Below are 17,306 nucleotides of genomic sequence, written 5' to 3' on the forward strand. Positions count from 1 at the left end.
CTCTGGCCCCAGCACCAGACTCTCTTTTCCAGACCATAAGCATCAGACGATGAGGCCAGCAATGGGGCAAAGTGAGCGTCCAGGAGTCCTTTACTGAAGGGCCAGCAGGAAGCACTCCAAGAAGCTGCTCCCGGGACCCGCAGGGCTGCTCGGGGAAGTCACCATCTCCTGATGCCGGAAATGTCCCCACACAGGCCAGAGACAATGTGAAAGGGAGAGAGAAGTGCCGTCCCTTTCTCCCCAAAGCTTCTATGGTGGGACTGACCCCTGGACCCTTGGACCTTGTACTTTTCTTGCTTCTTGGATTTTGTTTACGTTATTGCGCTGGCCGGCAAGGACCCCACTCTCTGATCCACCTGCCCAAACTCCACCCACTCGACACCTACGCTGAGTCGCATCCTTACTGTAAGATGAATCAGTCTTTCCCCACCTCAGCCCTTGTGGAAGTAGCAGGACATGAGGAAAAGAGCAGACCCTCTGAGAGCAAACAGACCTGGATTTCTCTATCCCAGCTTCTGAGAGGACTACCCCTGTGACTGCGGCCAAGCACACATCGCTGTGGAAGAGATGCTCTGTTCGTCGCTGGTCACAGTGGGCACCCATTCTGCACGGCTGCCGTGCCTGGATGCACAAAAAGGGCTGGAAGGCACCACCTTCCTTTCATCTTTCTAAACAAACTTCATATACAATCATTCCTTAATTTACTAAGTTCTAACTTGCAACTATTCCCTATTACATTAATATTTTATTGCTATTTCTATTTTTCCAACTCCTATCAAGTCCTCATCTAGACTAAACTTTTTTTTGATTAACTTCTTTTACTGGAATATAGTTGATTTACAATGTTGTGTTACTTTCAGGTGTACAGCAAAGTGAGTCAGTTATACATACACATGTATCCACTCTTTTTTAGATTCTATTCCCATAGAGGTCATTACAGAGTATTGAATAGAGTTCCCTGTGTTATTCAGTAGGTCCTTATTAGTTATCTATTCTATATATAGAAGGCAAGACCATTACCTTGTGCTTCTTTGTGTCCAACTCCTCACACAGTCTCCATGTCTTGCATGACGTATTTTAGTGCAACCACGGGCTCTAAGCCTCATCGGTTGATGGTTCTGAAACCTACTGTGTGCTGACCATGTCCTTTATGTGTCCAGGCAGACACAATAAGGAACTGGCTACAAGTCAGAATCAGCCCAAGGTTACACATACAAAGGTCATCTACTTAAGGGCACCAGGAGACACGTAACCAAGCCTCAGCAGCGGAGCAAACTCTGCTCTTCTGGAAACATCTATAAAGGTGCCCGCAACTGGAGCTACTAAGGGGTTTATCATAATCAAGACACTGACCATGGACTGAGGGTCCAGCTTTCTACAACTCCCCTCACGGCACATTAACCAATGGACATGGGTTACAAGTACACCACCCAAGCCGTAGGTAAAGATACACATAGAAAGTGTCTAGGACTCCATCCAAGGCAGGCACGGGGACACCAGCTGATGGTGGCCCGCCCTCCACGAGGTCCTGAGCTCCCCAAGACGGCCCGTGTCCTCAGCGCCCTTCCAACAGACCTTGCCGCTCTCTGGTCTCTGCCCTCTTGGGAGAGAGTAACATTCCCCAGGCTGGGCTACAGAACAATTCCCTCTTTCTGAGAAGATTCTCAACAGTCATTCAGAGGTAACAACCAGGGAAAAGCCTATTTAAATTGTTTCCAGGTGCAATTCGATGCATTTAATTCATTATGCTTTCAAGCACACAACTACCTTACCAGGTATCTCTATCTACCTTGTTTTTAATCCTCCTGTCCAAGCTCATGATCTCTTGCAAAAAGCAAGTTTTATTACATTTTCATTTAAGAATGTGTCTGATGCATTTCTCCAAAGAAGACATACAGATGTCCAAGAGGCACATGAAAAGATGCTCATAATTGCTGATTACTAGAGAAATGCAAATCAAACTACACACCGGTCAGAATGGCCATCATTAAAAAGTCTACAAATAACAAATGCTGGAGAGGGTGTGGAGAAAAGGGAACCCTCCTACACTGTTGGTGGGAATGTAAGTTGGTGCAGCCACTATGGAAAAAATTATGGTGGTTCCTTCAAAAACAAAAAATAGAGCTACCATATAATCCAGCAATCCCACTCCTGGGCATATATCTGGACAAAACTATAATTTGAAAAGATACACATACCCAAATGTTCATAGCAGCACTATTCACAATAGCCAAGACATGGAAGCAACCTAAGTGTCCATCCACAGGTGAATGAATAAAGAAGATGTGGTATATATACATAATGGAATAGTACTAAGTCATAAAAAAGAATGCCATTTGCAGCTACATGGATGGACCTAGAGATTATCATACTAAGCAAAGTAAGTCAGAAAGAGAAAGACAAATACCATATGATTTCAATTGTATGTGGAATCTAAAATATGACACAAATGAATCTATCTACAAAACAGAAACAGACTCACAGACATACAGAACAGACTTGTGCTTGCCAAGGGGAAGGGGGGTGGGGAGAGAAGGATTGGGAGTTTGGGATTAGCAGATGCAAACTATTATGTATAGGATGGATAAACAACAAGGTCCTACTGTATAGCACAGGGACCTATATTCAATATCCTGTAATAAACCATAATGGAAAAGAAACAAAGAATGTGTCTGATGGATCAAAATAAAGGAATTTATACTGAGAAGTGATTTAAGCAAATATCAACAAATGTCATGTTGTAATAAAAATGAGTATTTTTTCAATGACCATTTCTAATTTCACTTGGCCTTGAGTGGTTTCATTATGCTATAATTTAATTAGTCCATTTCAGTCTCAATTTTCTGGTTAGACTTATGTTCCCCTGATTAAATTTAATACTATTAGTAAATTTAAAGACAAGTGTATTAGTCTATTTTCATAATTAAGATAGGGGGTTTTAGATACTTCAGCTGCTGTATTAGCAGAGTAAAATATTGCCTTATAAATATGGGTATACCCTAATTCCTTCTCGTCCTCAGCACTAACAAATGAAGCATTCATCTTTAATGTGATCAAGCAAAATACATTCTCTTGAATGTATTCAAGAGGTCATGATCTTGACTGTGAGAAACCCCCATAGTGGATTTATAATGAATTTTCTGAATAAATAATGACTGCAAATACATTTACATTAAACATATTAACCTTTAACTCACCTAAATTTTTAAATAGCGTATTAAAGTTATATTTGTGCTCAATTCAACGGGCTTGAAAGAAAGCCCTACAGGTTTCCTACATCTCATATTAAAGGTTAAAGTGACTCATACATTTTTTTCCACAAAATATGGCCAAACATACAAATCTGAAGTGAGACCAGGACTGAATTTCTGATGTGCACAGCAGGAAACATTTTTGCTAGTACAAAGATTCAAAAACACTTAAAAAAAGAAGTTGATATATGCAGCATAATAAGATTTTAAGCTTCCTTACATTGGACAATGATCGCCATAACAATGAAGAGAGAGAAAAACCCTCATCCAGGCTGAAGTTTGTTTATCATTCACTTCCAATTCCTTGGCTTTTGCATGTGTCATTAAATATTGCAGTTGAAAAAAACAAAAAAATAGAATCCAAGCAGAATGGAAAGGCAATCAAAAGAGGCAATTTTTCTTTTTCATCAGTTGCCTGAAGGCGTCCAACAAAATAGACATTATGGTAAGAATCAGTGATTTACACCTGAGTATAAATATATAGGGCTGGTTCCTCTAAACTTGGAACTAATTATCAGACCCCTATTACTATCACTTCTGGTCTGGCTCCAGTGAATTAGGTTCCAATGGACAGGAGATGTTCTGGCCAGTGCACAGCAGAGTCGGGAGCTCAGTAAGGCTCCTGGCGCCACACACCGGACTCTCCAGGGCTAGAAGCCTCCCTGCAGCTGAACAAGCTCCCAAACACCTGCTGGAATGAATGCAAAACTAGGGAAGCCCCCATTTGGAGAAAACAAAATATGAAAGAACAAAAAAGTCCTCTATTTGGCAGCTTCTAATGGAAAGGAAACCATGAAATAATGAACTGGACATGAGAGTGTTTTATTTGGTCTGCTCGCAAGTGCAGTGAGTCTCCATCTGAGGTGTTAATAAGGAAGCCGGACAACGCCTCAGTCAGTAAAGAAGGAGGTTTGTTGTTGTTGAATTTAAAGGACTCGAGGAAGGCGGCAGCCCAGCGAGGAGGGCAGAGCCCATGGGCCAGGCGGCTTGAGCTGGTGTCACTCGCTGTGGATGCCCCACACTGTCCCGGGTCCCATCCCTCCTCCTGGTGTAAGGCGGGATGACAACAGAGGTGCCCCCGGCATCAGCAGAACGTCGGGGCAAGAACACTTGGAAAGGGCCAGGCACATGGTGTGTTCTACATCCGCGCATGTCAGTATGGAAGCCAAACGGACATGATGCAATGGACCTGGAGCAATGGTTTTCCACGTGCCTCGGGGGGTTCAGCAGGATGGAGAAGCTCCAGAAGCTCAGAAACACATCGCCTGGGTGACAGCTGAGCGCTGCCACTGACCAGCTGCACAACCCTGAGCATGACTAACCCTGGCAGCGCTCACATCACAGAGCGGCACTTAGAAGAGGGTCTGGACCACGGAGGGTGATGGATGAGTGTCAGCAATCATGGCTGTGATCATCATCAGCATCACCATCTGTCCGGGACATGCACGGCCTGAGACACTGCTGACCTTCACCATGGACACTGCAGATGGAGACAGAGGGAGGGAAGGCAGCTTCACCTGGGGGAATAAAGTCAGGTGCGCCTTCCCCAGCTGCTCACCTCCCCAGCAGCCTGCACCAGATCCTGCCCGTCCACCTGGAGCTCCCCTTTCACAGATCCCGAAGATGGCCTTGGCCTTGTGGGGCAGGCCCAGCCGGGCGGGGAAGTAGGAACTGCTGCCCACCCCAAACAAGAAGACAGGAGACACCCAGCAACCAGCCACCAACTACCTCCGCTCGTCCAAATTCTTCTGTAAGTATGAACAGGAAACCAAAGATGCCACACGTCTGAGGAACACTAATATCATGAATAAGGACCTAGAGGAGTCGAGACCAACTGGCCAGTGGGGGGAGCTGAGAACACGGGGAGGCAGGAAACCTGATGAACAAAATTCTAATTAATATTAGGAGGCGACGGCACCCCTAGAGCGCATGCTTCCTAAACCGTGAACACAGAGCTGAGAAAAAGCAGCAATTAGAGAACAACAGAGGATTCTTTGAAAGCAACACAGGTGTCGTCAAAATGAAAAATTCAGCAGGCGGGTCAAGCAGTAGCATGGATATGGCTGAGGCCCAAATTAGTCATCTAGAAAATAAAACAAGAAATATCCCAGCCAAGTACAGAAAAAGAACGTGTTAGAAAATGTTAAGAATTCTATGGCATCAGTTTATCTGCCTGCAGCAGGTAGAATATCCTTTTACCTACTCTGAGTAGCATAAACTCGAGAAGGCTGAGAAATACACAGGAGAGATATAATCAATAATTAATGAAAGAAATTCCCCTGGAAAACTTTTCTTGAAATATCCAATAGACAAACAATTAGCTCTAGTACAACACTTCACTATGGTATGTTGTGACCGGATATAAAATCAACACACTTTCCAGAAATTATAACAGAAAACATATTCCCATCTCTCAACATTATAGATGTAATTTTCCTAGAATGCAATCACAATCAAACTCAAATCATTATCAGCTGAGAACTTTACAAACTGATTTTAAAATTTACTGAAGAGAAAATGCACAGAAGTAGCCAAAAAAATTATGAAAAAAATCACAGAGCAATTTATTATAAAGCTAGACTAATTAAAACATTGTAGTATTGGCTTAGAAATGGACCAACAGATTCATGAAATAGGGATTAATAAACACACCCATGTCCATAGCAGTGGGGAGGGGACACTTCAAATGTGAGGAGAAATATTGAACATTCAAAAAACGGTGTTGGGGCTTCCCTGGTGGCGCAGTGGTTGAGAGTCTGCCTGCCAATGCAGGGGACACGGGTTCGAGCCCTGGTCTGGGAAGATCCCACATGCCGCGGAGCAACTAGGCCCGTGAGCCACGATTACTGAGCCTGCACGTCTGGAGCCTGTGCTCCGCAACAAGAGAGGCTGCGATAGTGAGAGGCCCACGCACCGTGATGAAGAATGGCCCCCACTTGCCACAACTAGAGAAAGCCCTCGCACAGAAACGAAGACCCAACACAGCCATAAATAAATAAATAAATAAATAAATAAATAAATAAATAAATAAATAAATAAATAAATAAATAAAATTTTAAAAAAAATGGTGTTGGAGACTTAGCTGGCTGTCCATTTGGAAAATAAAAAGTTAGAGCCTTACTTCATACTATAGATCAAAGTAAGTTTGGGATCAAATACCTAAACATAAAAAGCAAAGCCATAAATGTTTTAGAAATACACAGGAAAATAATTTCAGAATTGTGGGGCAAGAGAGACCTTTTAAAATAAGAAAAAACCCCAGAAGCCCCATAAGAAAAAAAGCCAACAGATTTTGCAAATCAAAAAGCTAACAATTCTGTATTTTTTTAAAAAAGGTATTTCATCAAAAATTAAAAGACAAAGACAAACAACAGACTGGGATAAAATATTAGTCACCTAAAATGGAAAATAATTACTATATTAAGAAATCCCACAGATTAATGAAAAACAGTCTTACAGAAAAATAGACAAAAGATGTAAATAAGCACATCACAGAAAAATTCAAACGGGCAATGAAATCTTGTTATTTGTTTCCTTTCTGTCTCATCTATTCATTGTCTAATTTTTCCTTTATTTTCTGTCTTCTTTTGGATGAACTGGGTATTTTTTATGACTCCATTTTATTTCGTTAGCTCATTAGCCAAGTCTTTAAAAAAATTTTTTTTAATGTTGGTGGTTGTGTTTGGGCTTATAGTATATATATTCACCTTATCACAGCTCACCACAGAGAGCTTAAGAGCCTTACACTGTATACTTCTATCTTCCTGCATTTACACAATTTTTGCCATATATATGTTATAAATTCCATAATATCTTGGTGTGCTTTTCTTCATACTTCCTGTTCTTTGTGCACGTTGAGCTTCTCAGATCTGTGGGCTCATAGTTTTATCCAATTTTGAAAAAACATTTCAGTATTATTTCCTCAAATAGTTTTTTCCTGTCCATCCCCACTATTTTAGGTATCCATTCCACAGATATGAGGCTTCTTGAAATTTCCCCACACAGCTCACTAATGATTTTTCCATTTTTTACAAAATTCTTTTTTCTCTGTGTCCCACATTTTGGAATAATTTCTAGTGCAATGCCTTCGAGTTCACTAATCCTTTCTTATCTCTGATCTAATCTGTTGTTAATCTTGTCCAATGAATTTTTTCTCCCACTGTAGTTCACTAGAAGTTCAACTGGTCTTTTTTATACTGTCTCTACTTTTAAACATCTGCAATACAGTTATAACAACTGTTTTAATATCTTTGTCAGCTATTTCTAACATCCAGGTCAGTTTTGTATTGGTTTCAATTTGTTTATTTTTCTCACCATGTCAGGTTGCATTTTCCTGTTTCTCTGCATGCCTAGTAATCTGATTATGCATGTTGTCTTGGGTGGATAATTTTGTATTCCTATGAACATTCTTGAACTTTGCTCTGGGACATGTATGAATTACTTGGAAATGGTTTGATTCTTTTGGATCTAGCTCTCAAGATTTGTCAGACAGGACTGGAGCAGCATTTAGGCTGGAGCTTAGTATTCCCCATAACGGAAGCAAGATTCTGCTGAGTATTCCACCTGCTGTCCCAGTGAATCATGAGGTTTTCCAACCTGGGCGGTGGGAAAGCCCTGCTCTTGTGCCTGGTGCTGCTCCCTCTAATCCTCTCATTGGTTCTTTCCTGGCCTCACCTGCAAGAGCTGATCAGTATCAGCCGAATACTGATAAGGGATCATCTCTGCGTCTCCAGGACTTTTGTAAGCTCTCAGGCACTTGTCCTGAAAGCTCTAGCCACCCTGAAGTCCCGGCCCCTCAGCTTGTTCTCCTTAACTCAGCTAGTGTGCCAGGCTCTGCCCAGACTCCCCCTGCCTGTGCTGCAGCCTGGGGACCCTTCTCACAGCTGGACACGGGCAATCTTAGGACTTACCATGGATGGTGGGGCATCAAGGTAGAAGGCATACACTGTTGAATCAGGCCAAGGTTAGTGAAATGGGCCCACCAAGCAGAGATTCTGGCATTCAACGTCTTAGCTGGAGGAATTAGGAAGGATTCTCGCTGTTTGTTTGGCTCAAATACAAACCCCAAGGTGGGCTGCACTAAGTGAAGTTGAAATGCCAGACCTTCTAGGTATACCCTCGAGGGAGGAACTTAAAGGCTGGGGGAGACTGGAATGACAGAGTGCACTCTTCATGTAAGACCTGCTCACCCGTCCCGGAGGATCCCGAGAACACAGCTTCCACCACGGCGCTGAGAATACATCTGTGAGGGGAGCCCCAGCACACTTGAGGAGCCCTGAGGGACTCTCCTCTGTAGATCAGAAACTGCAGTAGACATGCCTGTGCTGCCATCAAACTAGGATCCCCAAGTGCATGAGGATTCTGGGATCCCAGGGTGGCAGGGGCCGAGTGGCGGCACTTCATCACCAAAGACCAGGTGGATGTGGTTAGGGTGATGGGCAGTGGGGCCAGAGCAGCGGTTTGAAGAGTCTGACTCACAGAGATGCTTGGTGTTGGCTCCTAGAGGTTCTGCCTCTCAGACTGAACCCTAACCGATATACATTCCTATTGGGGTTGATAAAATTTAGCAATAAAAGTAAACCACTATCTGAATAAACCAAAAAGTCAGACTCCTCAACCACTATAACATAAAACACAAACAATACTAAACACATCACTCTATATGGCACTCTTATTCCTACAGATTAGTACTTTTCAAAATATGTCTACTTTGCTTTTAAAAAACTATACTAAATAAACTGTAATTTGTTACATATAAAAATAAATTCTAAAAATGTTTTCAACCCTGTGGTTATTAGTTTCTCAACAGTATTAGTTATCACAAATAATCTAGTGGCCAGGTCAGTACTACCCACTCAAGTTTTTTTTTTTAAGTGTACAGTAGTCCCCCCTTATCTGCAGGGAATACATTCCAAGGCCCCCAGTGGATGCCTGAAATGGCAGATAGTACCAAACCCTGTATATATCAATATATACCTGTGATAAAGCTTAATTCGTAAGTTAGGCCCAGTAAGAGATTAACAATAATAATAATAAAACAGAATAATTATAAAAATATACTGTAATAAAATTTATGTGAATGTGGTCTCACTCTCAAATATCTTATTGTACAAATTTAATGCCTTTTCCATCTTAACTAAGTGCTTATAGTGTACTATGGCCATACCTTTTGCCGTTTGAGGAGTGACAGCAAAACTAGCATAAATTTCTTTCTCCTTCTTCACAATTTCACAGATAGAAGATTTGTTCTTACCGTAGATCTTGGCAAACTCAGCATACGATTTTTCTTTCCTTATTAAGTCTAGCACTTTTACAGCTTCTCTCTGGTGTATCCAAATTGCCAGCATAACTACTCTTGAGCTTTGGGGTCTTTATTAACTAAAATAAGGGTCACTTGAATACAGCACCGAGATACTGCGACAGTCACTCCGATAACCCAGATGGCTACTGAGTGACTAACAGGTGGGATCCACTGGACAAAGGGACGATTCCAGGGGGGCTGGAGTGGGATGGCATGGGTTTCACCACAATACTCAGAACAGCAAGAAATTGAAAACTTATGAATTGTTTTTTTTTTTAATTTTAAAAAAATTTATTTTATTTATTTATTTTTGGCTGCGTTGGGTTTTCGTTGCTGTGCGCTGCCTTTCTTTAGCTGCGGCAAGCGGGGGCTACTCTTCACTGTGGTGCGCAGGCTTCTCACTGCGGTGGCTTCTTATTGCAGAGCACAGGCTCTAGGCACACGGGCTTCAGCAGTTGTGGCTCGCGGGCTCTAGAGTGCAGGCTCAGTAGTTGTGGCACACAGGCTTAGTTGCTCCGCGGCATGTGGGACCTTCCTGGACTAGGGATCAAACCCATGTCCCCTGCATTGGCAGGCGGATTCTTAACCACTGCGCCACCAGGGAAGCCCTTATGAATTGTTTATTTCTGGAATTTTCCATTTAATATCTTCATACTGCAGCTGAGGGTGGGTAACTGAAACCGTGTAAAGCAGGACCGTGGATGGTGGGAGGGGGCTCCTGTACTACCTGTGATTATGTGTGAGACTGTTTCCAATATTGATATATGTATAAGCAATCACAAGACATGCCACTGAATCTTTAAAAAAAATGAGCTAATCAGAGCTATACAATCTGAATCTTAATTGGCATCTAGCGTAATGTAGAACCTTTTATAGTTTGATGTAAGGAAGACAATTATCTCAATCATAGGAGACACTTAGCACATAGAAAAAAATGAATGTGAAAAAAATAATGTGAACATACGTATTCTCTACTGGCGTAGCGCCCTCCTTGTTTCAGAATTTGGAAAGGCTCTTAGAAAATACGATGGTGAGAAGGTCACAGCTTCTCCCTCCTCCTCCCCTCGCATCACAGGCCCCAGCTGGAAAGGGCGGCCTCCTTCCTGGCCCCATCAGCCAGCCTGCTGCCCCCACCTTGTCCTCTTTCCCAACGCAAGCCCCTCCACCACCCACAGCACATCAGTCGCTCTGGCCTGAAGCTTACACCCCCTCCCTCACCTCACTCTGTCTGATGGGCTCAGAGTGAGGCACAGAAAGGAGGCCCAGCAGGGCTGTGACAGGCCCACACTCACCAGCCTGTCGGAGGAGAGATATGGCCAAGCGACCGAGGGCAGCGCCCGCAGCCCCACATCAGCATCGCTCCTGGCCTCCCCCTGCCAGCCTGCGAGGCTCTTCCAACACCTCGAGGGGCAGACACCTCCCTTCAGAGAGGGCAACTCGCTCTGGTGGTCATTCGTGTGGGGAGTGTCGTGTCCCCTTGGAAATGAACCAGAACTCACAGTGGCCTCTTCAGTTTTATGCCTTGGGAAGATGGAAACGTACCATTAGAGTAAAGGATAAAACTGGAGCTTGGTATAAAAGAACTATTTATCAGAGAAACACACATCAAAACTGCAATGAGATTATTACCTCATGCCCATTGGACTGGCTATTGTCAAAAAGGCAAGAAATAATAAATGCTGGTGAGGATGTGGAGAAAGGGGAGCCCTCCTACACTGTTGGTGGGAATGTAAATTGGTGCAGCCACTATGGAGAACAGTATGGAGGTTCCTCAAAAAATTAATAGTAGAACTACCATATGACCCAGCAATCTCACTGCTGGGCATATATCTGAAGAAAAAGAAAACACTAATTTGAAAAGACACATGCACCCCGATGTTCACTGCAGCACTATTAACAATAGCCAAGACATGGAAACAACCTAAATGTCCATCAACAGAGGAATGGATAAAGAAGATGTGGTACATATACACAATGGAATATTACTCAGCCATAAAAAAGATAAAATCCTGCCAATTGTGACAACATGGATGGACCTTGAGGGTTTTATGCTAAGTGAAGTAAGTCAGACGGGGAAAGACAAATACTGTATGATTTCGCTTGTATGTAGAATCTTAAAAACAAACAAACAAACAAAACAAAATAAATGAACATACCAAAGCAACCAAAAACAAACACGTAGATACAGAGAATGGAATAGTCGTTGCCAGAGGGGAAAGGGGCTCAGTGGAGGAGTGATGGATAGAAACTGGATATTTGGTGATGATCACACTGCAGCGTACACAGATGTAGAAATATAAGGCTGTACACGTGAAACTTACATGATGTTATAAACCAATGTCACCCCAATAAAAAATAATTCTTAAAAAAAAGGAATTATTTAAATCAAGACTTCAAGCTATTCTAGCTGTGAGACCCTAGGCAAGATGCTTACCTTTCTAAGTCTTCCTTTTCTTCTGGAAAATGGGGATAAAAACAGTAGCTTATTCACAAGGATACTGTGTGGATAAGCTCAGGGGATCCCGTGCAGGGCTTAGCAAGAAGGAAACACCCAGCACATGGTTCCTGTTAACAGTAGTTTGTAGGTGGGCCCTACATGTCGTGGAACACGATGAGGGGCTTGGACGCAGATGCTCCGAGGAGCCTGGGGGGAAGGAGGGCTTCCAGGAAGCGGCGAGAAGCGAGCCCTAATGAGTGGAAGGGCAGGGCAGAGGCCAGAGGGGTCGGGGAGGACCTGTCAGTTGGGGGCCACACCACACGCCGCAAGTCCAGAGGGTCCAGGTGCCAGGGTGAGGCTAGGCAGGGAGGAAAGCTAAGGCCACATCAATGCTCACAGTTCAGAGAGTGAGTTTTCTGCTAACGAATCAAAAGTTGTATCATCCTGGTCAACAGACAGCAGAGTATCCTTACAGCAGAGACAACCAGCTCTCCGCCAAGACTCTGTCCCAACTCCACAACGTGGGCCGTCCCTGGGAGGGACCCGTCCAGGGAGGGACAACCTTTTCCAGCTTCCTTCCCAACCAGACACGCTTCGGGCCCCGTGACGAGACCTCCCCATTGGTGTGACGCGCAAGCATGAGTGTCCCTTTCAGGCCAAGGAAGTCAAGAAGCACGTGTTTCTCCTCCATCCTCTCCCCCCTTCACTGAAATGCAGGGGACCCCACGGGCCTGGGGAGTGCAGGGCCGCCGGTGGAAGCAAGCGGGGTCTTTGAATCTCGTGTGGGGGGAGCAGCCGCTGCCTGGAAGGCCCGCCTGGACGGGAGCAGGAAGCAGATGTTCACGGAGTTAAGACACGAAGTCTGGGGTCTGACAGCAGCTGGTGTCACCCTAACTGACCCCTTACCTCCCTGACTCAGCAAAGCAGCCAGTTGAGCTGGGGGAGCCCTTCCTCCTCGTCTACCTGGAGAGCTGCTGGGCTGCGTGGAGCTGGGGGGTGAGCCCCTGGAAAGCTCGGCTGCAGGGGCTCCCGCTGGGGCCACCCTCCTTGGGTGAGGCCCCGAGACCCACCCTACTGCTGCGGGCCCCCCCACCCCAAGGACACACCTGAGCCACCTGCACAAGGAGTCCTGACCCCTCGGCAGGCATGAGCACGTGCATCCTTCGCGTTAAGATGCCCAGGCCTGAGAAGCTCCATCCCAGGGTAGGGCTGGGGCGGGCATGCGGTGGCCGGGGGACGGGTGCCCTTTCTCCCATCCCACACACCCACCCGAAGGAGGGCAGCTTTCCTCTGTTCAGATGCCAGGCTGAGGGCTTACTCTCTCTGCACTGCACGGTGGGGGTAGGTCAGGAGGGATGGGCAGGTTGTTCCCGTTTCCCTGAAGGGGACCCACAGCACAGCCAAAACGTCAGGCCCCACGGCCCCGTGTCTGCCGCCACTTGCCCCTGCATGGAAGAGTCAGCGCCTCGATACACAAGCCGTGATTTACTTCAAAATAACCCAGCAAAGGGCTTAGATGAAACAGGACCAGTCAATGTTGATACCGTTGAGGACGGATAGGGGTACACGGGGTTCATTATACTAGTCTCTCTACTTTGGTGAATATTTGAAAATTTCAATATAAAAAAATTTTAAGGAAATTTCTCAGTATTTTGTACAAGAGGAGGTCCCCTGAATTAAACTACCCCTCCCTCCCAGTGCCTTTTCAGGATGTCATGATTCCCCTCACGAAGGAGGAGGTGTTTACAACAGACAAGATTTGTGGGGTTTTTTCTACTTCCATTAATATTTAGTATGTCATTATCTCCAAGTCTAATCACTTAAAGAAGAGATTTTAAATAATTGATTACTACCTAAGAGGAAAAAATCCATGCCGTCTTTTTCATTATCCATCAAAACCCAGAAAACCTCTCTGTATAGTCCTGACGTGGACACATAAATATATTAATGCACATGCTGAGAAGAACACACATACAAATCAATAGACATAAATTCACTCTGGGTACTTTCAGATGGAAAAACCATCATCCTCTTTCCACCCCCCCGTGTGGCGTCCTCCTCCCCAGCACGAGGCCTGACCCCATGAGAGAGGGCTCCAGGGGCACCCCTTTCTTCCTTCTTCCAAAGAAACATCTATGCAAATAAATACCAATACCTCATAGAGTTTCACAGTCTCCAAAACACACAGAAAGCTAACATTTCTGGAACTCGGATGAGCTACGTCCTATTGTGTGATCACCCGTAAGCATATGCATGTGCACAATCGTGTTTATCAGTCTAGAGAAAACGCTTGCATCTGCACTTATTAAAATGCCTTTGTTGGTGGCATGTCCTCCAAGAGGGCACAACACCGACAAACAGGAAGAGGATGGCCCATGAGCGTCTGTGGAGGGGGCAGCAGGACGCCCACGGACAAGATTAACGCGCCTTGAAAGCACTCACACCTCCGCGGGCAGAGCCCTGCTCCATGGCCGCATGGGGACCTGGATGCCACTTACCACGAGGGACAGGGGCCTCTTCCAGGAGACGACGCCGATGAGTCCCGACAGCAGCACCTGGAACAGAGGGAGCAGGGGGTGAGGAGCCTCCCCGGACTTTTCTAGAGCACAGCACGCAGGCAGGAGCGGGTCACGGTGGTGGGTCTGTCCCTCCCGACAGTCACACCTGCAGCCACCACGCGGGGCCAGAGTGACCAGCTCGCAGGGATGCCAAGAGCAGGTGCGCTTTCTGAACAAGCCTCCCACCCACCCCTGGGCCCTCAGCCTTATCCCCCCAGGTCCTGAGAGATACTTGCTGTGTGCTTTAACATCACAGACAGCAGTGAACACACTACTTTGGGGAAGGCGGTACTGTCCCCACTCACAGGTCACCCGCAACCTGCACAGCGGCCCGAAGTCTCCCTCTGTTCTCCCACACCTGGGACCCCCCCCCAGCCCCTACAGGGGTCTCCCCTTCACTCTCACCCCACCAAGGAGGCTCCCTCGCTTTCCACACTGGCTCTAAGCTGCCCGCCCCAGCCCAGGCCAGCCCCGTCCGACCCCTGGCCCCCATCTCGCCGAGCACGTCCCCCCAGAACCTCCCCAGCAGTGCCCCCTCCGCCCTGGCTCCCCTGTCGTCCTGTGTCTGCCAACTCTCGGGAGAACCACCCTCGGCTCCTGGCCCACCCTTCTTCCAGGCTGCCCCCCAAGCCCAGCCCACGTCAGACCCATGTTTGCTGATCCCCGTATTCCCAGTCTCCTTGTGTCCAGGCAGGGCCACTGGACCACAGAGACACAGCTGCACCCCGCGCCCATTGCCCACTGCCCACCGCAATCTGCCTTCAGAGGGGTCGCTGGATGCAACAGACAAGGGCTGTTACCACCTTGACTTTCCATGGTGGGCCTGGGCCAGGCAGTCCAGGACCAGGCTGGAGGGGTCGGGCTGCACTTCCCCTGGGATTCCAAAAGGACCGACCTCAGACCCGGAGGAGAACACGCAATTGAACAGACCCACAAGGTCCCGTTGGTGAGAGAGCCCAGGTTCACGCTCTGGCACCTCTACACTGAGCAGGACCGAGTCTTAGACCCTGCAGCCTCCACCCACCCAGTGCCGTGTTGGTCTCAGATGTCCAACAACACCCGGACCAGTTGTCTTTATATGAAAGGCTTTAAACCTATTCACACACACACACACACTTAACAGAAAAGAATGAATGGAAGAGCTTCAGCATGCTCTGCTCCCCAGCCTGTCACATCTACCTTCTCCCTTCAAGGCACGTACCTCTTCCAAACGCAGCCAATGCTGCAAATGTTACAGACAACCGTTTTCCCACCTCCCGAGTCTCCTCTCTCCGCGATGCCACCCAGCTCCAGCTCCAGCCGTCACAGAAACCCTGGGCTGCTGTTCCCCACCCCCCTGCCCCACGGTCTCCGAGGCCAAGTCTCCATCATTCTTCTCCATGTGCCTCTAAAGCCACTCTCTCCCCTTCTGCACCCAACACTCCACCCATCAGAACACCCTCCCTGGTGTCGAATTCTTCCTCCTCAATGGACACACGACTTCCCCCAAGTCATTTTCCGTTGGACTGAGCTGCCATTTCTCCTAAGGATAGGCTGTTGGGACTCTCACCATCACCTCATGCTGGATAGCGCACACCCTGACCTCTTCTCTCCACCTCCAAACCTTCTTGTGGAGAATCCAAAACTTCGGCCAACTCCGCCGTCAACATCTGAGCTCCTGGCGCGCTCAGGAGCCACAGTCGTGAAGCTGGGTTAGCTCTTGCTCTCGACACCTCTCCTCCCCCTCTGCTTGCTCTCGCTCTCATGATTTACCTGCCTGGACGGGGTGCTCAGCCACTCGCTCACCTCTGCCCCTCCACTGCAACTGCGCTGGACGCCTCTGTCAGGTGAATGTCACCTCCCTGGCCGGGCAACCAGACCCACACAAATCCGGTCCCTGATTTCCCACCAGCACCGCCCTAAGTGACCCTCCACTCGTGTCCTGGCCACTGTGGGCACCAAAGCCACTGCATTTCTCAAACACGAGCCCTGGAACAGAACCCCTGCGGGCTGTCTTCCCTCCATACTCAGCACTCCCTTCCTGTCACCCCCCACCTCCTGGCCCCCTGCCTCAGCCCCACCCCTTTCTCTTCCTTCAGATGATGACCAAGCTCTGGGGGCCGAGCTCTGACCCCACCATCCTCCTAGGACGGGGCTTCCACAGTGTCCTCTGTCTGCCCTTCACACCAACACTGGCCACGCCCAGACTGAGCCTGAAGAGAGGATGAGAATTCTCAGACTATCTCCCAGAAGATGTCCACTTACGCTCTGCCTTCTCCTTCCCATTTCTACCAGATGAAATTTCACCCATCCTTCCAGACATGGCCCAATGCCTCCTCACCCAGGAAGGGCCTAGGAATTTGAGAGAACATGGGGCCCCACTGAACTCCCAAACCACCCCAGACCTCTCAAGTCCTCTCTGATACACACAGACAGAACTCCTGCATCTTCTAAGCTGAAGCTGCTAAAACTATCAAGTCTCTACAATGACCAGGCCACTTACAACAGGGATTTTACTGGACCTCCAAGGAGCAGGGGTTTCTAAACACAAAGGAAGTTAACAGCACTTATCTTAGGCCACAGTAAAAATTCTTGACATTTCCCATCTTCATCATGAAGTTATAATTCCACAAATACCCTCAAATAATTTTACTTCCAACAAACATGGACAATTTGCTTCTTGAAGATAATTTACATTTCTAAATATCAATAATAACTATAATTGGGAATGGATCCAAGTCCCCTATACGAAGGCAAAGAATAAAACCATCAAACGCAAT

The 17,306-nt window shown here is 46.6% G+C and overlaps 1 protein-coding gene across 2 annotated transcripts in view; it reads right to left on the reverse strand.

Moving 5' to 3' along the window:
• Positions 1–17,306, reverse strand: part of ENTREP2 (endosomal transmembrane epsin interactor 2) — a 414,304-nt gene that overhangs the window by 207,343 nt on the left and 189,655 nt on the right. For both annotated transcript variants that reach the window (XM_068538154.1, XM_068538147.1), the window contains exon 2: positions 14,488–14,544. In XM_068538154.1, the coding sequence (XP_068394255.1) occupies positions 14,488–14,544 (57 nt within the window). The remainder of the gene's footprint in view (positions 1–14,487; positions 14,545–17,306) is intronic.

Source organism: Eschrichtius robustus, chromosome 1 (genome assembly GCF_028021215.1).
Source record: "Eschrichtius robustus isolate mEscRob2 chromosome 1, mEscRob2.pri, whole genome shotgun sequence".
NCBI lineage: Eukaryota > Metazoa > Chordata > Mammalia > Artiodactyla > Eschrichtiidae > Eschrichtius > Eschrichtius robustus.